The sequence below is a fragment of the Mus musculus genome, chromosome 5 (assembly GCF_000001635.26).
Source record: "Mus musculus strain C57BL/6J chromosome 5, GRCm38.p6 C57BL/6J".
NCBI lineage: Eukaryota > Metazoa > Chordata > Mammalia > Rodentia > Muridae > Mus > Mus musculus.
Genome location: NC_000071.6, coordinates 87,512,334 through 87,538,195, shown reverse-complemented (window position 1 = coordinate 87,538,195; position 25,862 = coordinate 87,512,334). Strand labels below are relative to the sequence as shown.

The 25,862-nt window shown below is 37.9% G+C and overlaps 1 protein-coding gene across 4 annotated transcripts; it reads left to right on the top strand.

Annotated features, from left to right (window-relative positions):
• On the top strand, positions 1-24,869 carry Sult1b1 (sulfotransferase family 1B, member 1). 4 transcript variants are annotated; one of them, NM_019878.4, is made up of 8 exons: positions 1-91; positions 3,100-3,259; positions 4,167-4,295; positions 7,510-7,607; positions 16,584-16,710; positions 17,317-17,411; positions 20,720-20,900; positions 23,135-24,857. In NM_019878.4, the coding sequence occupies exons 2-8, from the start codon at positions 3,112-3,114 to the stop codon at positions 23,254-23,256; spliced, it is 900 nt and encodes a 299-aa protein (NP_063931.1). In that variant the 5' UTR covers positions 1-91; positions 3,100-3,111; the 3' UTR covers positions 23,257-24,857. The 4 variants fall into 4 exon arrangements, with proteins under 4 accessions (NP_063931.1, NP_001343872.1, XP_006535215.1 ...); NM_001356943.1 differs by lacking the exon at positions 1-91 and adding an exon at positions 1,974-2,099; XM_006535152.4 differs by lacking the exon at positions 1-91 and adding an exon at positions 2,176-2,195 and having other exon boundaries at positions 23,135-24,833.
• Positions 24,870-25,862: the final 993 nt, after the last annotated feature.

The window sequence follows — 25,862 nt, the reverse complement described above, 5'->3', positions numbered from 1 at the left end:
TTCTCCTTTCTGGAGCACAGAATGAGGTGCTCCATCTCAGGTCACCACCAACTCTGAAGGCTCTTCACAGCAGCATTCGTTCTGATTGAAGGTAAAATCTGAGCAATAAGATCACAACGTGAATTGAAATCTATCTTCTAAGGCATTTTTTATTAGATATTTTCTTCATTTACATTTCAAATGCTATCCCCAAAGCCCCCTATATCCTCCCCCTGCCCTGCTCCCCAGCCCACACACTCCTGATTCCTGGCTCTGGCATTCCCCTGTACTGGGGCAGATGATCTTCGCAAAACAAAGGGCCTCTACTTCCATTGGTGGCCAACTAGGCCATCCTCTGCTACATATGCAACTAGAGACACAGCTCTTGGGGGTACTGCTTAGTTCATATTGTTGTTCCTCCTGTAGGGTTGCAGGGTCCCTAATGAAGGAGCTAGAGAAAGTATCTGAGGAGCTAAAGGGGTCTGCAACACTACAGGAGGAAATCTGTTTTTAAATGGTTTTCCTTCAAGTTTTTATCCATAGAGCTCTGTGGACCTACAAGAGTGTTACATTGAGCGCTTTTGCAATTTGAGTATCTTTTTCATAATTTTTAAAAAATTGATTAATTTATTTATTTACATTTCAAATGTTATACCCCTTCCCAGTGACCCCTCCACAAGTCCATTATCCCCTCCTCCCTCACCCCTGCCTCTTTGAGGCTGCTCACCCATCCACCCACTTCTGCCTCACTACTCTAGCATTCCTGTATCGGTCATCAAGCCTCCATAGGACCAAGGGACTCCCCTCCCAGTGATGCCAGATAAGGCAATTCTCCATTAATGTCTTGCTATGCTGAGAATATCTAACTTCCAGTATCTGCTTTTAACTCTTTGGATTCAATAGAATGCGTTTGAAGCGTGCTGGGATTTGGGGGTGGTGTGGCAGGGTTCTTGTGAACTTTAAGCCCATTCAGGAACAAACAAACCCTTCTGCAATGTTTTCTGCCCAATCATACATCCACTGTTAAATACACTCGTGCACACTGTGAAGAGCACACCGACTGTGGTGACTAGAGTTGTGATTGTAGAACTAGGTTCATGTGTAACAGACAGAAATAAATTTTGTTATTTATTTACTGTAAACACACTTGGCTGAAAAAAAAAAGTCAATAGCAGAAACAGACTCATGTTTTCCTTCCTTCCTTCCTTCCTTCCTTCCTTCCTTTCTTTCTTTCTTTCTTTCTTTCTTTCTTTCTTTCTTTCTTTCTCTCTCTCTCTCTTTCTTTTCTCTTTCTCTCTCTCTCTTTCTCTCTTTCTTTCATGTTTTTCAGTACTGTGTCTCACAAACAGTTCTGATTAAAGAGACAGGTCTTTTCATGTGAAGAATCACTCAGTCTTAACGTCAGATGACTCAGTTACTGTCTCCTAAGGTACATATTCTTAATCCTATTTTAATCTGTTGGATGTTCCTAGAATGAATTTTAGGTACTTTAATCTTAGGTTATGTCTCTACTTGAATGAAGATTTTGTATAAGTGAAAAAAGAATCTCCATAGCTTTTCCTGCGTGACTTACAGGCTTTTTGTTAGTCTATTCCATATTTTACAGGGAACACCATGTTTCAGCATATCTGGCTCAACAATACCAACCATTGATAGCTTTTCTGTCCTCTGTCCTCTATCTGTCCTATAATACTGAACTCAGAATTAACCATTCTGTCTGTTCAGTCAGCCTGGTAACTGATAGGTGGCAGAACTGCTCGTGCATGCCTTCCCTGGTGCGGTGGCTCTGTTCAGAACTGCGTGCATGGATTGTTCTCACGGTACACACTTCATTTACTGCTGTTAGAGTTTTCCTATGTGAGGAGCTTGAGGTCTAGGTGGAGAAGAAATAATTCCTTGACTTAAAAGAAATCCCCTCACAAAACAAAAAGACTCTTATATGCATGGGTTAAGTTACAGCTCTTTTAAAACACAGGGCTGAGCCCACAGTACATAAGCAGCATGAGTCAGTGAGCAGGCCAAAGTCCATTCCTGGTGGCCACTCCTCCTTTGTGATTCTGGACAGGATAGAGCTGCTTCCTCATTCCAAATACAAAATGAAAGGCACATCTTAAGACTGGGTAAAGAGGTGATTGGGGTGAAGAACTCTTGGAAGAGGGACTGGGAAGGGGGCACAACATTTGGAATGTAAATAAAACAACTTTTAAAAAGACTGGGTAAGGAATGGTGATAATGGGTAAAAAAAAAAAAAGCAATATATTTTCTTGACACTGAATCCACTTTCGTCAATTACATATCTATGAACTACATTGGTAGAGATTAATTAAAGTGACTTAGAATCATCTTTCTTAAATTTTAAGGCATTGCTTATTACAGAGAATTTCAGGATCTCATTAAAATGTAGATCCTAAGCCTAAATTGGGACCTGGATACCGTGATTTTCTAATAAGATCTCAGAAGAGACCAATAGCACAGGCATATGTACACAGACCAGAACTTACTTCTGATATGTCAGTTTATGTTATAAATATAAAACAGTACTAGAAGCTAAATTAAAAATTAAGACTTTATGGGTAACTTAATCAAATTAAAAAGAAATCAAAATACCTCTAATTCCAAGGTGCTCATATAGCTGAAGCCTACAGTTGCATGTGTGGGCATGCACAGAGATTTATAGCATCCTGCATCATTTCCTTAAGACTAGTGACAAAGAAACAATTCCTAGAAGAGGACAAAATGTATGCAGGGTTTTCAGTGTAAAACTCAGAATGACAATAAACTAACTCTAAAGTTACCTCCACTTACACTAAAATATCAGCTAAAGTGCTAATATTTTAGTGTAAATGGAGGGTTTTTTTTCTAGAATATATCTGTCTAAAATGATTTAATTTACTGAGGCATAATCCCCCTTCTCTTAAAAGCTTATTTTGAAAACCTTTGTTATGTTTTCATAGAAGCATTTTTTGCCCTTGCCAGTCTGTAGTGTTACACCCACAAGTTACCCTTCGTGTTTCCGTGTGTACTGTGATAAAGCCAAAGTTCACTTTGTATTATATAGTCTTAAGTTTAACACTTGTCACACAGAACCTGATTTTTACTCCTTCTATTCCTTCTGTTCAGCCTGCTGCAAAAATGAGTGCCTCAGAAGACGTTTGGAGAAAAGATCTGAAGATGATCCATGGCTACCCCATGATCTATGCTTTTGCACTCAATTGGGAAAGGATTGAAGAGTTCCAGAGCACACCAGGTGACATTGTAATAACCACTTACCCTAAATCAGGTGAGTCCTTCATCCTGAAAAATCCAGGTTTAATCTGCCTTTTTTGTCTTACATTTTTCTTTTATTCATGTGTATATGTATAGCTGTTTATATGTGGGGAACTTGTGTATGTGTGTGAGTGGCCACAGAAGTGAGATGAATCCTATCTTCAGAGCTGGTATGGGGACTGTGGAGGGACATGTTAGAATTTAGAGGGAGGGATGGGAGGGGCAAATGATGTCATGGTGTTGTCATCTCAAAAAGTATTTTTTTTTAAAATAACAAAAATGTTTCATGTTTACATGTGTGAGTTTCTCAAAGTGTAAATCATTAAATAATAACCAAACCATTAAGACAAAGAGACAAAGTTTGGAGCTAAGACGAAAGGATGGACTATCCAGAGACTACCCCACCTGGGGATCCATCCCATAATCAGCCACCAAACCCAGACACTATTGCATATGCCAGCAAGATTTTGCTGAAGGGACTCTGGTATAGCTGTCTCCTGAGAGGCTATGCCAATGCCTGGCAAATACAGAAGTGGATGCTCACACTCATCTATAAGATGGAATACAGGGCCCCTAAGGAGAACCTAGAGAAAGTACCCAAGGAGCTGAAGGGGTCTGCAACCCTATAGGTGGAACAACAATATGAACTAACCAGTACCCCCAGAGCTCATGTCTCTAGCTGCATATGTAGCAGAAGATGGCCTAGTCAGCCATCACTGGGAAGAGAGGCCCCTTGGTATTACAAACTTTATATGCCTCAGTTCAGGGGAACGCCAGAGCCAAGAAGTGGGAGTGGGTGGGTAGGGGAGCAGGGTGGGGGGAGAGTATGGGGGACTTTCAGGATAGCATTTGAAATGTAAATAAAGAAAATTTCTAATAAAAAAAAAAGACAAAGAATCTGATCATGGATTCTGTTACAGGTACTACTTGGCTTAGTGAGATTGTAGACATGGTTCTAAATGATGGAAATGTTGAAAAATGTAAGAGAGATGTTATCACCTCCAAAGTTCCAATGTTGGAACTGAGTGTTCCTGGAATAAGAATATCAGGTAAGATCAGATTATAATTCTTGCAAGAGTATGCTTACCTAACATTGTCCTATTTGTAATTTCAATTCAGAATTAGAAGAATAAAGAAAGAAAAAAGAAACAGAGCATAGGTGTTTGCATAATTGTAAAGAATTACTCACTGTAGTTATAGAATTATTAATAAAATGTGCATCATCTCATCAATGAATGCACACAAATATTGTAACATTAGAAAGTAAATTAACTTATATCAATTCTATAGCTCTCATAGAACCAAAGAATGAAACTGAACAAGATATAATCATAAGAAAGATTGCCTTAGATGGCACATTCAATTCTAGCTACACATAATTACAGCCCAAAGTTATACAGATATTTTGAGAAAAGATAATGTAGAAACATGAAGCATCATGTTAATGGGAAGTGTTAATGGATTGATGCATAAAAGACCTTAGGGCAACACATGGACTAAAGCAACAGTGGAGAAAAAGGAAGGAGTGGGGTGTGAAGCAACGTGAATCATATACTGTAGGATTAAATATAAAAATGTGAAATGCTTTAAAATTTTTTAAATTTTATTCTAAACATGCTAGGGAAGACGTTGAATGGATTTAGAATTTGGGAGTCAGTCATTGAGTGGCATTTTTGTTGTTTCAAATACAAAGTCTACATAGGTGGCTATGTGAGATTGAATTTGTATTGCTAGAGATATACTTTAGATTGACTGGCTGACAGATCACCTACAAAGTATGAGGAAATTGAAGAGTGAAGGGTGAGTCCAGAAGTTTTATTTAGGTCAACCAAGTGTTCTATGAAGCCATGGGTTTATTTGGAAACTTGGGAAGGGTGAATTTGGGTAAGGTTATTAATAATTCTGAATAAAATGTTAGATTTCAGGTATTGGATATTTTAAATAATCAATTGAAAGAGATTCATTTGGCAACTTTCAGCCTAATTAGACCTTGGAAGCAAGGCTATTGACCAACAAAAGTGTAATCAAAATATAATGGCTATCTATAAAAGTACCATCATGAAGAGTTTGAGATAGTAGAGATAACAAAACCGTTAAAGCTAGGAGGGACTAGAAATGCCTGGTCATACAGGCAACCGTAAAATGTCATTTTAAGGGAACCTATATAAGAACACAGGAGAGTGGGAGTCATCCTTCCCACACTTCAAATTAAACAGCAGAGTATAGATTCCCTTACTGCCCTGGAGAAGGCCTGTAGGAAGAAGGTTTGCAACTTCCAGAGGAAGGGATCTGTTGGTTCTTAACTGTGGTCTTTAGTAAAAGGTAAAATAAAAGCTTGAAAATTAACTATAGCTTTAAAGCCACAGAAAAATATAAAACCAAATAGTGTAGATATGGGAGTCTGAGATTACTGCTGAAGGCAGGGTTAAAGGTTCAGTCCGTTGCCATAGAGAGGTCTGTTGAAGTTTAACCAAGAGATGAAGGTGTACTTGGATCTACTCTAGAGCCAGTTGTGGATACCTGTGACAGCTTGATAAACTCCTAGAAGTCATAATTCATGATATAAAAGGCTAGTTTAAACCACCTCGCTTGGAAAAATGACTCTGAGACAGATGAAAATAAGAAATCTTTTTTTGAAATTTGAGGCAAGGATAAGGAAAAGTAGGCATAGGAAAGGCAGCCTAAGAATAACAGAGGGAAAGATGCCTATAGAAGATTACAACTTTCATTTCTCTGTACTAGGAAATGTGGCTGGAGCTGCCAGTTTGGAGACTTGAGATCTGATGTTGAATTTTCTATGTCTTTAGTTAATAACTTCAGATAAATCCAGTATATCCAATCTCCAATTACATTTAAAATTCAGAGCATACAACATTTGATTTAGAATAAGTTTATCCCAAAGATCTAAAAAAGAGACACAAATGAAAAATATGTTATTTATCTAAAACTCTAACTGGCCACCTTAGATTTTTATTTGATTTTTATGACCTTATTTCTATTGTTATAAAAGGGTTGGCTGAGTTTAATATTTGTTGTGACCATGGAGTTCAGTCAACAAGAAAGTCACTGTAAATGACATAAATTGCATTCCTGTTCTGAGAGAATTTCCATTCTATTACATATTATATGTTGTATATTATATGATCATATATATGCTGTTTATTTTGTTATAATATGCATAATAGATTGAGCATGGGCAATAAGCATGAAAACAGTGGGTTGAGTGCATTTCTTTTGTGAAATGTTGCCTATTAAAGAATAGGTTGCCATGGACATCTCTAAATACTCCAAGCTGGCCTTGAATTTAAGATTCTCATGCCTCATCCTTCTGAATATTGGGATTAAAACTTTCAGACACAATGACAAAGTCCATGCAGTGTTACATACAAGTAAGTGTTATACAGAACAGCTGGATGATGAATTATAAATTATTATAAACAATTAAAACTGTCATATTATAAATTATGAATGATTAAAACGAGAGATTGTTTGGGCTTGGTTAATCAAATGTAAGAGTTTTTCAGAAAAAGACACTCCTAGGCTGAAAATAACAAGAATATGTTCTATTAACAGGTAATTTAAAGATTAGAGTAGTTTTAAGTGATATTGAAATTAAAATATTCATAAGACTTTAAGATTTGTATGAAAGGGGTAATAGAAATACATGTGAACAATTTTTCAGAAATAGATCCAATAAAATTCCAAGTTACTAAGTAGTGATTTACTCCTCGTTTTGGAAATAAAGAAAATAAGACAAGATTCACAAATAGTTTAAAACTATCTCACAAGGAGTAAATAATATATATTTTAACACACTGAAATAAATGTCCAACAGTACACTGTTACCTGTCTACTGACTATCTCCTGGAACTCTGAAAAATGGTGTAATTGATTTAAAATTCACCTGCATTTAATATTGCTCAAAAAATGGAAAAAGGCTTAGAGGACAATGAGATAACTCATCAGGACAAGGTAATTGTTGCATACTACAAGAATCTTGAACCCACAGTGCAAGGAAAAGTTGGACTCTTGAAAGTTGTCCTCTGACTCCCACAAGAGTGCTGTGACAGATATACACATCTAACACAAACATACACACACACTCACACACACATACACATGCACACATGCATACATGTGCACATATATGCACATGCACAAGTACACAGTAAAATAGCTTTTACAAATATTCATGGGAAGGATGAACAAATCTGAGCTTCTTTGATACTCTGATTTTTCTGTGTTTTAAACTGAAATTCCCAGGTGTTGAACTCTTGAAGAAAACTCCATCACCTCGGATAATAAAGACACATCTTCCAATCGATCTACTCCCAAAATCCTTCTGGGAGAACAAGTGCAAGGTACATTGGGAATGACAGGTCAAGCTTTCCGTTGAACCCCGTCCATTTATCTATTCTTATTGTGAGTAGTAGTAGTTTGCTTTGTAATACGGAGAACTGACCTACACTAGAAGGTGCTTGATTATTTTCTTTTCTTTCTCCTCCATTTTTATCCTCTCCCCATCTCTTCTTTATCCTCTCTTCACCTCGTCTGGTCCCTTTCCTTGTTTTCTCTTCTCTCCTCTCTTCTGGTTCCATTTTGTTTGTTTGAGACAAGGTATCACTAAGTATTACAAGCTGGCCTTGATATCGATATTACTCTCCTCATCTTCCTTCTCCAGTTCCCAAATTCTACAATAATAAGTGTTTGTCACTATCAACAGTTAAGATTTTTAAAATTCATTTCAATTAATGTATATGAAGTTTCTAAACTTAAATGTAACAGTTTAATATTGCCACTTTTATCCCTTCTGCCCCATGATCATGTTATTCTACAAAGAGTATTGAGAAAAGAATATGTATTCTTTTCATAATATTTGTTGACATTACTTAGTGAATTATTTGTGCCGGTTTACTCAGCAAGAAATTTCAAGGTCTTCAATAGTTAATCGTCTTTCTTTCTTTCTTCCTTCCTTCCTTCCTTCCTTCCTTCCTTCCTTCCTTCCTTCCTTCCTTCCTTCCTTCCTTCCTCCCTCCCTCCCTCTCCCTCTCCCTCTCCCTCTCCCTCTCCCTCTCCCTCTCCTCCCTCTCCCTCTCCCTCTCCCTCTCCTCCCTCTCCCTCTCCCTCTCCCTCTCCCTCTCCCTCTCCCTCTCCCTCTCCCTCTCCCTCTCCCTCTCCCTCTCTCTCTCTCTCTCTCTCTCTCTCTCTCTCTCTCTCTCTCTCTCTCTCTCTTTCTTTCTTTCTTTCTTTCTTCTCTCCCCTTCCCCCAGCTCCCAATCACCTCCTCCTATAATCCCTTCCCCATTCCCCTCCCCTTCTCCTCTGATATGGTGGAGCCTGTCCTTAAATCCCCTCACCCTGGCACATCAAGTCTCTGTAGAAGGGATAGACACATTCTCTCCCCATGAGGCCAGACAAGTCAGCCCAGCTAGAAGACCCTACCCCATACACAGGCTACAGCTTTTGAGATTGCCCCAGTTCTAGTTGTTCAAGACCCATATGAAGACCAAGGTGCACTGCTGCTATATACTTGTGGAAGGCCTAGATCTAGCCCATGTATGCTCTTTGGTTGGTGGTTAAATCTCTGAGAGCCCTAAGGGTCCAGGTTAGTTGACTCCATTGGTCTTCCTGTAGAGATCCTATCTCCTTCGGGGCCACAATCCTTCTTCCTATTCTTCCATAACAGTTCAATCCACTGTTTGGCTGAGTGTGTTTGAATGAGTCAGCTGCTGGGTAGAGCGTCTCAGAAGACACCCATGCTAGAATCTTGTCTGCAAGCATAACAGAGTATCACTAATAGTGTTAGGGATTGGTGCTTGCACATAAGATTGGTTTCTAGTTAGGTCCGTTAATTTTTTATTAGATATTTTCTCCATTTATATTTCAAATGCTATCCCCAAAGTCCCCTATACCCTCGCCTCGCCCTGCTCCCCAACACACCCACTCCTGCTTCCTGGCCCTGGCATTCTCCTGTACTGGGGCATATGATCTTCACAAGATCAAGGGCCTCTCCTCCCATTGATGGCTGATTGCGCCATCCTCTGCTGCATATGCAACTAGAGAGACAGCTCTGGGGGGTACTGGTTAATTCTATATTGTGCTCCGATTATAGGGTTGCAGATGCCTTTAGCTCCTTGGGTACTTTCTCTAGCTCCTTCATTAGTGGCTCTGTGTCCCATCCAATAGATGACTGTGAGCATCCACTTCTGTATTTGTCAGGCACTGGCATAGCCTCACAAGGGAGAGCTATATCAGAGTGGGTCAGTTATTGACTGGCCATTTCCTCAGTCTCTGCTCTATTTCCCACTCCTACATTTCTTGTAGACAGGATAAATTTGGGGCCTAAAGTTTTATGGGTGGGTTGGTGTTCCTATTACTCCACTGGAGTTTCTGCCTGGTTAAAGGAGATGGCTTCTTCATGTTCCATATCCTCAATGCTGTGAGTGCCAGCTCAGGTCACCCTATTTGGTTCTTGGACCCCCCACCCCCCGATCTTAAGTCTTTTTTGTTTCTTTGTTTTTGTTTCTTAAAATTTTAAAATTATTTTCTACATTTAAATTTCAAATGCTATCCCAAAAGTCCTGTATACACTCCCTCCCCCATCCCCTGCTCCCCTACACACTCACTCCCACTTCTTGGCCCCGGATTCCCCTGTACTGGGGAATATAAAGTTTGCAAAATCAAGGGGCCTCTCTTCCCAATGACGGACAACTAGACCATCTTCTGCTACATATGCAGCTAGAGACATGAGTTCTGGGGGTACTGGTTAGTTCATATTGTTGTTCCACCTATAGTGTTGCAGACCCCTTCAGCTCCTTGGGTGCTTTCTCTAGCTCCTCCATTGGGGGCCCTGTGTTCCATCTTATAGATGAGTGTGAGCATCCACTTCTGTATTTGCCAGGCATTGGCATAGCCTCAGAGGAGACAGCTATATCAGGGCCCTTTCAGCAAAATCTTGTTGGCATATGCAATAGTGTCTGTGTTTGGTGGCTGATAATGGGATGGACCCCGGGTGAGGCAGTCTCAGGATGGTCCATCCTTTCACCTTAGCTCCAAACTTTGTCTCTGAAACTCCTTACATGGGTATTTTATTCCCTATTCTAGGGAGGAATGAAGTATCCATGCGTTGGTTTTCCTTCTTCTTGATTTTCTTGTGTTTTGGAATTTGTATCCTGGGTATTCTAGGTTTCTGGGCTAATATCCACTTATCAGTGAGTGCATATCAAGTGACTTCTTTTGTGATTGAGTTACCTCACTCAGGATGTTATCCTCCAGATACATCCATTTGCTTAAGAATTTCATAAATTCATTGTTTTTAATAGCTAAGTAGTACTGCATTGTGTAAATGTATCACATTTTGTATATCCATTCCTCTGTTGAGGGATATCCAGGTTCTTTCCAGCGTCTTGCTATTATAAATAAGGCTGGTATGAACATAGTGGATCATGTGTCCTTATTACCAGTTGGAACATCTTCTGGCTATATGCCCAGGAGGGGTATTGCTGGATCCTCCAGTAGTACTATGTCCAGTGTTCTGAGGAACTGCCAGACTGATTTCCAGAGTGTCTGTACAAACTTGCAATCCCACAAGCAATGGAGAAGTGTTCCCCTTTCTCCACATCCTCACCAGCATCTGATGTGACCAGAATTTTTGATCCTAGCCATTCTGACTGGTGTGATGTAGAATGTCAGGGTTGTATTGATTTGTATTTCCCTGGTGATTAAGGATGTTGAACATTGTTTCAAGTGCTTCTCAGCCCTTTGGTATTCCTCGGTTGAGAATTCTTTGTTTAGTTCTGTACCTCAATTTTTTTATTTATTTTTAATGGGGTTATTTGAATTTCTGGAGTTCAGCTTCTTGAGCTCTTTGTATATATTGGATATTAGTCCCCTATCAGATTTAGGATTGGTAAAAAGTCTTTCCAAATCTGTTGGTGGCTTTTTGTCTTATTGATAGTATCTTTTGCCCTACAGAAGCTTTGCAATTATATGAGGTCCTATTTGTTGATTCTTGATTTTACAGGACAGGCTATTGCTCTTCTGTTTAGGATATTTCTCCCTATGCCCATATCTTCAAGACTTTTCCCCACTTTCTCCTCTATAAATTTCAGTGTCTCTGGTTTTATGTGGAGTTCTTTGATCCACTTAGACTTGAGCTTTGTACAAGGAGATAAAAATGGAGCAATTTACATTCTTCTATATGTTAACTGCCAGGTGTGCCAGCACCATTTGTTGAAAATGCTGTCTTTTTTCCACTGGATGGTTTTAGCTCTCTTGTAAAAAATCAAGTAACCATATGTATGTGGGTTCATTTCTGGGTCTTCAATTTTATTCCATTGATCTACCTGTCTGTTGCTGTACCAGTACCATGCAGTTTTTGTCACAATTGCTCTGTCATACAGCTTGAGGTCAGACATGGTGATTTCCCCAGAGGTTCTTTTATTGTTGAGAATAGTTTGTGCTATCCTGGGTTTCTTTGTTATTCCAGATGAATTTGCAAATTGCCCTTTCTAACTCAGTGAAGAATTGAGTTGGAATTTGGATGGGGATTGCATTGAATCTGTAGATTGCTTTTGGCAAGATAGCCATTTTTTACTACATTAAGCCTGCCAATCCATGAGCATGGGAGATCTTTCCATCTTCTGAGATCTTCTTTAATTTCTGTCTTCAGAAACTTGAAGTTTTTGTCATACAGATCTTAGGGTTTATCTATCTTGTTGATTTTCTCAAAGAACCACCTCCTGGTTTGGTTGATTCTTTGAATAGTTGTTTTTGTTTCCACTTGGTTGATTTCAGCCCTAAGTTTATTTCCTGCTGACTACGCCTCTTGAGTGAATTTGCTTCCTTTAGTTCTAGAGCTTCTAGGTGTGCTGTCAGACTGCTAGTGTATGCTCTCTCTAGTTTCTTTTTGGAGGCACTCAGGGCTATGAGTTTTCCTCTTAGGACTCTTTTCATTGTGTTCCATAAGTTTGGGTATGTTATGGCTTCATTTTCATTAAACTCTAAAAAGTCTTTAATTTCTTTCTTTATTTCTTCCTTGACCAAGGTATCATTGAGTAGAGTATTTTTCAGTTTCCATGTGAATGTTGGCTTTCTATTATTTATGCTGTTATTGAAGATCAGCCTTAGTCCATGGTGATCTGATAGGATGCATGGAATAATTTCAATATTTTTGTATCTGTTAAGGCCTGTTTTGTGACCTATTATATAGTCAATTTTGGAGGAGGTACCATGAGGTGCTGAGAGGAAGGTATATCCTTTTGTTTTAGGATTAGATGTTCTGTAGATATCTTTTAAATTCATTTGTTTCATAACTTCTGTTAGTGTCCATGTGTCTCTGTTAAGTTTCTGTTTCCAGGATCTGTCCATTGGTGACAGTAGGGTGTTGAAGTCTCCCACTATTACTGTGTGAGATGCAGTGTGTCCTTTGAGCTTTATGAAAGTTTCCTTAATGAATATGGCTGCCCTTCCATTTTGAGCATAGATATTCAGAATTGAGTGTTCATCTTAGGAGATATTACCTTTGATGAGTATGAAGTGCCCCTCCTTGTCTTTTTTGATAATTCTGGGTTGGAAGTCAATTTTATTTGATATTAGAATGGCTACTCCAGCTTGTTTTTTTCAGACCATTTGCTTGGAAAATTGTTTTCCAGCCTTTTACTTTGAGGTAGGATTGGTCTTTGTCCCTGAGGTGGGTTTTCTGTAAGCAGTAAAATGTTGGGTACTGTTTGTGTAGCCAGTCTATTAGTCTATGTCTTTTTATTGGGGAATTGAGTCCATTGATGTTAAGAGAAATCAAAGAAAAGTAATCATTGCTTCCTGTCATTTTTATTATTAAAGTTGGAATTCTGTTCTGTGGCTGTCGCTGTCTTCTTTTAGTTTTGTTGAAGGATTTTTTTTTTTTTTTTTTTTTTTTTGCTTTTTCTAGGGTGTAGTTTCTATCTTTGTGCTGGTGTTTTCCCTTTATTATTCTTTTAAGGGCTGGATTCATGGAAAGATATTGTGTGTATTTGGTTTTGTCATGGAATACTTTGTTTTCTCCATGTATGGTAATTGAGAGTTTTGCTGGGTATAGAAGCCTGGGTTGGCATTTGTGTTCTCTAATGGTCTGTATAACATCTGTCCAGGATCTCCTGGTTTTCATAGTCTTTGGTGAGAAGTCTGGAGTAATTCTAATAGGCCTGCCTTTATATGTTACTTGACCTTTTTCCCTTACTGCTTTTAATATTCTGTCTTTATTTAGTGCATTTTATGTTCTGATTATTATGTGTCATTAGGAATTTCTTTTCTGATCCTGTCTTTTTGGAGTCCTGTAGGCTTCTTGTATGTTCATGGGCATCTCTTTCTTTAGGTATGGGAAGTTTTCTTCTATAATTTTGTTGAAGATATTTCCTGGCCCTTTAATTTGAAAATCTTCCTTCTCATCTACTCATATTATCCATAGGTTTGGTCTTCTCATTGTGTCCTGGATTTTCTGGATGTTTTGAGTTAGGATCTTTTTGCATTTTGGATTTTCTTTGATTGTTGTGTCCATGTTCCCTATGAAATCTTCTGCACCTGAGATTCTCTCTTCCATCTCTTGTATTCTGTTGCTTATGCTCACCTCTATGATTTCTGTTTTCTTTCCTAGGGTTTCTATATCTAGAGTTGTCTCCCTTTGGGTTTTCTTTATTGTTTGTACTCCCATTTTTAGATTTTGGATGGTATTGTTCAATTCATCCCCTGTTTGATTGTGTTTTCCTGTAATTCTTTAAGGGATTTTTGTGTTTCTTCTTTAAGAACTTCTACCCATTTAGCAGTGTTCTCCTTTAATTCCTTGAGGAATTTTTGTGCTTCCTCTTTAAGGGCTTCTACCTGTTTAGCAGTGTTCTCCTGTATTTCTTTATGTGAGATATTGATGCCCTTCTTAAAATCTTCTACCACCATCATGAGATATGATTTTAAATCAGTGTCTTGCTTTTTGGGTGTGTTGGGGTATCTAGGACTCGCTGAGGTGGGAGTACTGGGCTCTGATGATGCCCAGTGTTCTTGGTTTCTGTTAGTAAGATTCTTACATTTGCCTTTCACCATCGGAAATCTCTGGTGTTAATGTTCAATCTGTCTCTGACTAGAGCCTCATCCTCCTGTGATTCTGTTAGCCTCTGTCAGCACTCCTGGGAGTCCAACTCTCACCTGAGTTCCAGTGGTCAGAGCACTCTCTGCAGGCAAGCTCTCCTCTTGTAGGGCAGGTGTCCAGAAGTCTGGAGCTCTGATCCACCTACTGAGTCCTGGGGTCAGAGCTCCAGATTTCTGACCCTCCCTGTAGGCCGACTTTCCTCTGGCAAGGAATGTGCCCAGGGGTCTGGGGCTCAGCTCTTCCTCCTGGCTGAGGATGAAGTCCTAAAGGGACCCTGTCTAAGAAGCCCTGTTTCTTTTGTCCTCCACATGCTCTCAGGTGATCACGAGGTCCTGGGTGTGCTAGGGGTCCTGTGGTGTGGAGAGTCCTCTGGGGCCATAGACACCCTTGGCCGGGTTCATGCCAAGGTGGTTGGGCTGGCCCTGAACTGAATGGATCCCAGCCTCTGGTTGGGTGGGGTTCCTCTGTCCCTACTTCTGCTGGCACAAGATCCTCCTTGATTCTTTGGACCTGATGTTGCATTCCACTCAACCATGATTCCGAGGTGATCCTGAGGTCCTGAAAGATGGAGAGTACTCTAGGGCCCCTGGTGGCCTCTGTCAGGTTCAGAAGGAAGATGGTGGGGGTGGCTCCGACCCAAATGAATCCCCATATCATATATCTTGAGATACTCATAACCTCCCCAACCTGCCAGCTATAGATTTCCATTCACTCACATTGCCATCTTGCCATTTCTCTGTCCCTTCCCACAACTGATCTTGAATTACTCCCATTTCCCTCCCCAATCTCTCTCCTACCCAGTTCTCTCCCCCTCCATTTCCCTCCTACAACAATTTTATTCCCCCTTCTTAAGTGAGATTCAAGCATCTTGCTTGGACTTTCTTTCTTATATAGCTTCATTGGGTCTGTGAAGTGTAGTGTGGGTATCCTGTATTTTATAGCTTATGTCCACTTATAAGTGACTACATACCATGCATGTTCTTTGGATCTGGGTTCCCTCTCTCTGAATGATATTCCCAAGTTCCATCTATTTGCCTAAAATTTTCATGATGTCTTTGATAGTAACTTTGCTATGCAAATTATCTAGTTCTCCTTACTTGAGTTTATGTAAAGAATTTGGTGTGTGTAAGGTCAAACAAAGTGTAATCACGCTTATATATGAAAGTATCATCTTTGTATGGTAACCAAAACCTTAATAAATTCATGTGAAGAGATTCAACATTAGAAGTGTTGTTAGTAGTTCATGAAAACAGATGCAGAGACCCACATACAAACATTAGGCATAGCTCATCCAATCTCATGGAAGAATCATGGGAAATATTGAGGGAGAAAGAAGGGTCCCCACAGGAAGACCTACAGAGCTCCCACTAACCTGGGCACATGGGACTCACAGAGACTTAACTACCAACCAAAGACGAAAAACAGACTGGATCTAACCACCCCTGCCAGCCCCCACACACACATGTAGCAACTGTGCAGCTTAGTCTTCATGTGGGTCCTCTAACAATTGGAGCAGGAGCTGGCACTGACTTAGACTTGTATTCTGTTAACTGATTTTGAAACCCTTTCTTATAGCTGGGCTGCCTTGTCTGGCCTCAGTGGAAGAGTATGTACTTAGTCCTGATGAGACTTGATTCTCCATTGTGGGTTGGGAGGGGGAAATTGGGGAATAAAGTAGGAGGAGAGAAGGGGGATGCTATGAGAAAAGGAGAGAGAGAGGGAGAGAGAGAGAGAACAACAGAGACAAAGACAGAGACATACAGTGTCAGAGAGAGCCAGAAAGAGACAGAGAGACAGCAAGAGACAGAGACAGAGATACAGAGACAGAGACAGAGATACAGAGACAGAGACAGAGAGGAGGCTGAGGAGGAAGCTGTGGGAAACAAGCCAATAAGCAATGTACAGTGTTCCTTTATCACTTTTGTTTTAGTTCCTGCCTTGGCTTCCTCTTATAATGATAACATATAAGTCAAATAAGCTCATACCTCCACAAGAAGGAGGAGGAGGTGAAGGAGGAGGAGGAAGAAAAGGAGATGAAGGAGGAGGAAGAGGAAGAGGAGGAGGAGGATGCAGAGGAGGAGGGAGGATGGGGAGAAGTGCTGATAGATGCATTATCAACCACAATTTCTAGAAGAAAAAGTCCTTTGCTCTTTTATTAACTTATAATTGTATTTCTTTATTAATAATGCAGCACCCTTTGCTTTTTTTCTTTCTTGTGTAGATGATTTACCTTGCTCGAAATGGCAAGGATGTTGCTGTCTCCTATTATCATTTTGATCTGATGAATAGTATTAATCCTCTTCCTGGCACCTGGGAAGAATATCTGGAGAAATTCCTAGCTGGAAATGGTAGGTAGGCCTAAGCCTTATCTTTAAAATGTTAGTTTTTAACTTAGAATGTTGCAAAATTTACATAATTGAGTTACCTTTCATGATTTTTAAAGTCAGAACATTCAAGTTTGGTACAATTTATTATATTAATTTCCATTGTAGGAAGGTATATTTAAATGTTTACCATAAAATTCATCTTGCAAAGTATGATAATTATCACTGGCATATGAACACATTCCCAGTGTTAAAAGTTCTTCTCCATGTTTTTCTCATCATTAGCTAGAGCTACTACACATGTGATTTCTGTGATATTTAGATTCAAATTCTGTTATGTAATGAATTTTCCATGGGCGTCGGCATGACTAAGTGGCAATAATCTATTCTTACTTGGAATACTCTCTTTGTAATGTATGTTTTCAAAGCTGATTGTAAATCTATTATTGACTAAATTTACCTTCTTGGAAACTTATCCTGTAGTCTCACCTTCTTTGATTACTAAAATCCACAAAATGTCTTTGCAATTGACTTATCACACACACACACACACACAAACACAAACACACACACACACAAAGATTTGATCTGATGAATACTTCTGAAAATACTATTATTTTTCTATTTTAGTGGCCTATGGTTCATGGTTTGATCATGTTAAGAGTTGGTGGGAAAAGAGGGAAGAGCATCCTTTACTTTACTTATACTATGAAGAATTGAAACAGGTAACATATTAGATATTTATTCTGAATAATGTGTACACTGTGTCACAGGAAACTCATTGTTTTTTTTTTTTTCAAGTTAAATTTGGAAGCCAAATTAAATGGCTGTTTTCCTATTACCCATGTCTATTATCTGCAAGTCTATCAGATCAGTAACCACTTTGCAATTGTGAAATCATTTATCTATATTTTTTCTTTTCTTTTCAACCCACCTTTCATTCACAAATTCTACCCTGGGTTAATCAGGACATTGCACTCATGATTGTGTGCTTGGTATCGGTGTGAGCTCCCAGTTGTTTCCCTTTGCACTTGCTTGACGTAGTGTGACCTTCATGCCTTTGTTCAGCATTTCCACCAATATTTATCTGTGAGTCATCCCTATATTTGTATGTTCAGTATTTTTAAATTGAATTTCAAATCTGCAATGGAATTAATATAGCAGGCTCCAAAGCATACTCAATTCGTTTTGTTCAACAAGTCATTCTTTACAATTTTTATTTTCCTTTAGGTGTTAACTTTCCTTTTCTTTTTTGTTTTCCATGATTTCAGTTAGGTTTGGAGTATAGTATAAATGAAGTCTACTGTTCGTATGCTCTGGGCTTGAATTGAGTCAAATGATTTCTGTTGTATCTCTCTTATGTTTCTTAGGAACTTTTTCACTCTATTTTAGTTCATGAATTCAGCTAGTTTGTGTGATGCAACTTTGTTCAACATTACTGCAGTATCCTTTGCCATTATTCTGGTCTATTCTACTAAAACTGGATAATCATTCTTACCCTCACATACCATTGAAAAATTTATGGAAATGTTTCTTTGTTTTAAGAAGTCCAGATATACAATTTAGAACATCTTTCAATTCTCAAATCCATGATAGAAACTAAAAACCTGTCGATTGTGAAACTATGCTTACAGTACTTAACATGGTGCTCCCCATAAATATTGTGCCTCAGTAGTCATACATGAAAAGAACCTTTGATAATGTGATTACTTTAAGAATGTTTGAATGTAGTAACCAAATTGTTAGTGGCAGCATGACTCTGTGTATGGTGATGCTTCAGAATGTATTTCTGGGAGACCTCAGAGCATATCTCATATTTTACTTCAAATAACCTGAAAATTTCCACTATATCCAAGTTGTAGTTAGTTTTCAGCCCAAAAGAGAATCTAAATTACCCCAGTTCTGAGTGAGGTCCTATGTTATCCTTAGAAGACATTAGCTGATTAATTTCTTCATTAATCTAATGTGATTTATTCAAAGCGATATATATTCTGATTGATGTTTGGACCAGCCCCAGGAGTTCTTGAAGAATATCCAAAGATTTTTTAATCCCCCTGAAACCTGTTACATACATTACTCTAAGTAGGCAGTAATTTGCTTTCTATCATATAGACACTTTTAGACAATGTGTGTATATATATGTATACATATATATGTACACATGTACATATATATATGGAACCATGAAAGGCAGCCTGTTTTTGTTGAGTGAGGCTTGCTCCAGAGACTCAGTAGAAAACTCTACAAGGGATGGAAGAGTGAAACACATTCTCACAAACATGCCTAGCACCACAGAGACTCCAACTCCATAATTCTGTGACTATCAGTCATGCAGACAAAGCCTCAAGCATTCTAGCTAGACTCCACCCTCACAGTTACCTGACAATAGCCAGGTATGCTCCTCCCCATAGCTACCCTACAACTGCAAGATATCCCAGTACACTACAAAATGGGCTGCTTTGCCCCTCCTCTCTTAAGGTATCATCTCTCTCATTCTTACCTCTAGATCTCCTTTTCCTCCTTACTTCTCCAATTCTCTCGTTTTTTGTTGTTGTTGTAGTTGTAGTTGTAGTTGTAGTTGTAGTTGTTGCTGTTGTTTTGTTTTTTTGTTTTTCTAGACAGGGTTTCTCTGTGTAGCTCTGGTTGTCCTGTAACTCACTCTGTAGACCAGGCTGGCCTCGAACTCAGAAATCTGCCTGCCTCTGCCTCCCAAGTGCTAGGATTAAAGGAGTATGCCACCACTGCCCAGCTCCCTCTCTTTCTTTTATCTTCTCTCTTTATCTCTGCCTTTCTACAGTAAAGCTCTAAAACCATAGAATGTCTCTGCTCATCAAGGCCTGTGGTACTTGAAAGATGGGACAGGGTTTCTTCCTAAAGAGCCATGTTGAACCTCCCAACATAAGGCCTTTCTGCACTCCAGCCACAGACCTGACCAAGGACTCTGGCCTGCGTGGGAACCACCCAGCACCCCTTCTCTCCCTGCCCTCTCCTCTTTTCAGCTCCAGGGCTGATTGAGCCACCCCTGGGGACCCCACTTTGTTCTCAGCTCTTCTGTGACATACAGTGGCATCTGGGATGTCCAAGACTGAGAACCTGTTATCTCTGGCCTCTGTGAGGCCCAGAGACTTCAGATTGCCCTCTGTCCACCCCATCAGGGCTGGGGTCCATGGCTTCACACAGCCAGACACCCACCCTGGACACATGGAGAGTGTAGCAGTTCTCTGTGTCTGCCAACTCAGAGCACCAGAACTCCGGTGGGACACAGATTCACTCTCACCCCCTTTATTCCTCCATGCCTGCTGCCATATATATATAGTATTGGTCTTGTTTATTGAGAATGTGTTGCAAAGGAAGATTCAATGAGCTCTTCCTTCTTACTGATCTTGCAGACACTGCATTCTTCTCCACTACCTGAATATATTGCCAAAACTTCCCTTACTGCAAGATCTCTTGCTAATACATACATGTGTATATAAATGCACATACAGAGCTAAGACTGTTTTAAAATGTCAGTTTTCCTATTTAATAAAAATACAGTCCAATTTCTTCATGAATATGTCCTAGAGTGTTATTATTTTTCCCCAAACATTTTTTATCTTTCCAGGTTTTTATAATTTTCTCATTTACATTAACTCCTCAAACCTAGTTCTAACCACTTCTTTCCCTTTTTTTGACCATATGGAAAACATTTCAAAATTTTATCCTAAGAATTTAAGCTGTGTCTTCTCCTAAGAATTGAAACCAACCTCTCAATAGATGGTACAGTTTGTTTAATTCTAAATATTAGAATCTCTCAATTTTAGTTTCAATATTATTTTTCTCAAAATCTTTTTGATATATCAATGGTTTAATTGTCTACCTTAAAGTAACAAACCTTAAGTCATAGTATACTATAAGCTAAAAGGTGAAGATTAATTTTATTTAATTTTTATAGTTACACTTGAGTGTTTCTTTCTGTGTACCTGAGTGCAGAAGCTCATGGAATGTTACATGTCTTCTATTTCCATGCATTTATCATTCAACTCACTGACAGAACCCAAAGAAAGAAATCAAGAAGATAGCCAGCTTTCTAGACAAGACCTTGGATGAAGAGGCCTTGGACAGGATCGTCCATCACACCTCCTTTGAAATGATGAAGGAAAACCCCCTGGTCAATTACACCCATCTGCCCACAGCAATGATGGACCACAGCAAGTCCCCTTTCATGAGAAAAGGTAAAACTTTGCTAACTGTATGTAACTGTCACCTTTCTTTTCTTCTGAAAAAACAGTTCTGACTTTTACTGTTTTATTTAACTTTTTAAAGCTTCTGTTCTTCATAGGAAATCAATGAAAACTAAAATACAAAGTTTCTTTGTTAGATTCAGTTTTACAAAGAAGAATAATGTACATATAAGGTTACTAAAGGTTCAATAAATGCCTTTCTCCTTTGCTACTCTAAATGCAGTTGACTTTTACAATTACTATGCAGTTTCCTGTCCATCTACAAATTGGCCTAGACCCTTTTCTTTCCTCACTGGCAGTTTGCCTAGCAAAATGCAACTTCTTAAAAGCTTCATATCATTCAAAAAATAATTGTCATTTTTATAAAGATGCCTCATCAAAAAGAAGTTTCTTTTCCTTTCCTGAAATTTTTCCTACTTACAAATACTATCTAAATTACAGGAAACAGAGTACAAATTTAACTTAAAAGACTACAGAATTCACTGTTGAAATTATTTGTTTACATTGAAGTAAATCATATCTATCGTGGCTTCTTATTCATAGTCCATATCAGTAATAATAAATCAACACTTATCATAGATTAGTAACTTAAATAATTAAAAACTTTATTCTTACTAATGTTACCCTCTATTCTGATTATTATTTATTGGAATAGAGACAGAAAAATAGGATCTACTTTAGTGCTGAACAAAAATAAAACAAAGTGTCTATGTAGATATAGACATACAGTCAAAACAATTTTGAAATGCATTATATTATGATGTTTTAATAATAATTTTAATCTTAATAAACTAGCAAGTATTAAATTTATTTGGAAAACATGGCACTTGTCTTCAAAGATAATTTATAATATAACAGAACAAGGACAAGTGATATTACTATTTTAATTTGGAACAAACATGACTGATGTATATGCATATACATTTATTTACATAAAATTTTCTCTAATCAAGATTTTAAAATAATTCTCTTGTTAAAGTAATTCAAATCAGTTGTGTCACTGAGTGCTATTTCTCAGAGTATAACTCCAGTCTTATGAAGATGGACATAATCTCCTGATAGCTCAACAACTGAAGAATCCCATGTCTGTATCTGACATTTTGTGCTGTGCAGCTTCATCAATGAAGAAAATATGCTGACATAAAATTGTGAAGTCTTTATATCTCCTGGAAAGGAAGAAAATGGCATGTCCTGTGGTTAGACTCATCCAAACTTTGTCTAGGCTGTAGTTCTTTCTAAATAAATAACATTAAATACATCAATTATCCAATGTTCTACTTGCAACATTGATATAATATGTAAAACATAACACCTGTGGTATAAATTTTGGAAAAATACTATATGAAATAACACATAAGAATTTAGAAGACTCTAACCAGAAATTATGAATGAATATAAAATATTTGTGGCAATTGTCTAGATTCATTTATTCATCTACTCATTCAATAAGATGAGTGTTTACTCAATTCAGGTATAGTACAGGCTCCCTTTGAATACCTGCATGAAGCACTTGTTCCTTGAAACATTCAAAGTCATTTGTTTGTCTCAAGATGGCTCAGAGGTCTTATTTATTTATGTTTAGTTTTGATGTTATTCTCATCTAAATCACAATGAATGTTGAAATCTTGTGAATTAGGGGACAAGTATCTTCCAATGAGAACAGAATTCTCATTTGTAAATTCTAGGAAATTATACTCATCTGCTTCCTATTTGATGGCTCTTCTAGACAATAAACAGTTACCTTTTTTCCAGAGTATAACTGGAAAATAAAATGTCTTCTTACCGCTGAACATGACCCAGGACAGTGAGAAAAAATATAACATCTCTCCTATGAAATAGTATACTTATTGAGAACTTAGATAAAAAAATCATCTCTCTTAAAATAACTCTTGAAATATGAACTCTGTGCTTAGTTATAAGCCTCATTTTTGATGACAATATTTTTAAATGATACTATAGAACAGTCATATTTATTCAATATGAGATTATTTTTAAAGATCAATCAGATACCTAAATGTATGTGCCTATATATTATATTACCTTTGTTCCAAGTTAGAATCAAACTAATAACACTTTTCTTTGTTCTTTCATATTAGAAATTTTCTTTGAAGCAAATGAATTATTTTTCAACTTCATCCCTTAAGTATCCTGCCTTTCCCTGGTGTCTGTTAGTTTTTTCTTTGTAATTCGTGTTTTACTCTTTCATGTGTTATTATTATTTTCAGGTATTGTTGGGGACTGGAAAAATTACTTCACAATGACCCAAACTGAGCAATTTGATGCTGTCTATAAGAAGAAGATGTCTGGAACAACACTTGAGTTCTGCACAGACATTCAGAGTGCCTAATCTACAACTTGAATATATGGTTTCTTAAAATAGTAACCTGGAAGAGAAATCAAATAGATTCATGAAGGAAAAATAAATGTGCTTTAAAAATGCTAATTGAAAACATACTACACATTCCCCAGCAGGTAATCTTCCAAATGATCTAGAGCCAAGGTCTTTTGTTACCTTAGTTTTCAAAGGATATGTCTTCAGATTTCTAGATTCTTACTGAGTTGAATAAATACATTTTGTGACTTTTGAAAAAAAAAGAAGTTGGTCTGAGTTTATTATAATATGGAATATAATTTGTTTCAGAATATGAAACATGTTCTTGCAAAACATATTTCACAGGAGACTATACTTTCCACTGTGTCTCCCATGTAGTAGTACTTAGAGAAAGTACTTAGAGAAAGTACTTAGAGAACACTAAGCGCTTCTTAGAGTTATGTTTCCTTCACTATTAAAACAGTTTGCAAGGTTGCAAATGGTCTGCATTTTCTACACTTGTTAGGTTCCCTCTCCTGGATATCTGACCCAGGACACTATGCTCCCTGGCTATCTCAAGGTTTTCATGCTGTTCTGTGAGTTATCAATTATCCTTCTACCATGGTTCTTCAGTAATATTATTCCATGTGTCAGATCAAGTAGCTGAGACTTGGAAATAGTGTAGACCAGGCTGGCCTCAAATTCGGAAATTCACCTACCTCTACCTCCCAAGTGCTGGGTTTAAAGGCATATGCCACCATCACCTGGCCACATTATTTTGTTTAGAACTTTTCCCTTGAGCTGTGAGCTTATCTCTGAGAACCTATTCAATCTCTGCCCTATTCACGTCCAGATATATCTTGGACAGAGAAATGTATAACTCTTTGTGTGAAAAGGTTTCCTGCCTGTAGGTAATATCAACCTATGTAAAATTGTATCTCAAACTGTCTCCAAACTAAAGCGAGTTGATGAGCTCTAGATTTCTCCTTTACCTATTCAAAAGATGGAGGCTTCATTTACAATGTAAACACACTCTCAACCATAGCTGATATGAGAATAGGTAAAAGAATTTGTATTTTTACAAGTGAGTCTTAGCTACAAGTCCTTGTTTCAACTTCAAAGAAAGTCATCCAGTACAAGTGCAAACTCACAGAAAATACACATCTTTGCTTAGAGAGATAGCTGCTTCATAACATGGTTTATAATTTCTTCAAGTTATGAAACATGTGTTCTAATGCTAAGAAATATCTTGTAGAAGTTATATAAAATATTTGTAGGTATGAAAATATAATTTGACTTGGAGAATATTCTTCTCAGGAAAAAAATTAAGCCAATGTAGGCAGATACTTAATTTGCCTTATTATCAATACCAATAAGTTAATGTGACCCACAATCTGATACAACCTCAAGTTATAGGAAAAAATAATAAGCATCTGTGACCTAGACTAATTTTGTTGTAATGGCTTGCTTGAATCATCTACCTTCACTAGTACAATGAAGTAACTTTGGCTTTCCTTTTCAGGAATTTTGTTTAATTCTGTTCAACAATAGTAACTTTATAAACTTGAACTATTCTTCAAGTGATTTTGAAGTGCAAAAAATATAATTTGAAAAAAATAAAGTGTATATTTTTCTTTACTTTTCAAAAATCCTTTGATCTTTTTATACCATCCAAAACACTGCCAGTAAGTTAACTTGCAATGCTTTGCTTTTACCTTATTCACCAATTTACAAAGAGAAACCATAAGAGTATTATTCTGTTTTTAACTGAATAATGTAAGAATTGTGATAGAAAGTAACAATGGAAAATCTCATTCAACATTTCATAGCCTCTTTGTCTTAAAAAGTTCAAAGAATGCCTTATGGCATCCGTTCATCACAGCAAGATAAGCACTGGTTGAGTAGAATTTCAAAGGGTGAGTTAGCTGGCCCCTTTCTCCTATCCCTGTTTTGATGTGAATCTGTTCCTGACTTGTCTCAGTACATGTCACTAACTTCATCCAGTCTGAAAAAGTTTTATCCTTAAAAAGTTTTGAAGGCAGAATACTATGTCATATAATCACCACCATGATATTTGGGCTAACCTAGATCTGTGTTCTTGGGCTATAGTCATTTATATTCATCTGCAGAATAAACTATATCTCATTTCTTTTATGGTATGAGCTATATTTTTAACTTCAAAACAATAATATCTGTAAGAAATAGTTATGGACAGCTTGATTCCTAAGAGTTCCAACACAACTAAACTCACAGGTAAGACCATGCCCCCAATCCCAGTACTTGTCCTAAGTGACAAGTGTCCCTGTGACCCAGAGGATGCAGGACCTCCCACCCTGCTGGGGACATATTTCCTGCCCAAACTGCAACTTTGCCTAGAGGCAGATTATATGCTCTAGCACTCTGCCCCAACTCTTCTCACAACTAGAGACAGCATCACTCCAACGAGGTACTCTACAGCCAGGCTCACAAATTAGGTGTTCCAGACTCGAATCCACATACATAGACAGCCTGGCCTGAGGTGATCATAGCCAGGCTCAGAGGAGGGACAGGCTCCAGTCAGAGACAGCAAGGCCATTTAATACTAGAGATAACCAGATGGCAAGAGGCAAGCATAAAAACAACAGAACCAATATGACTTTACA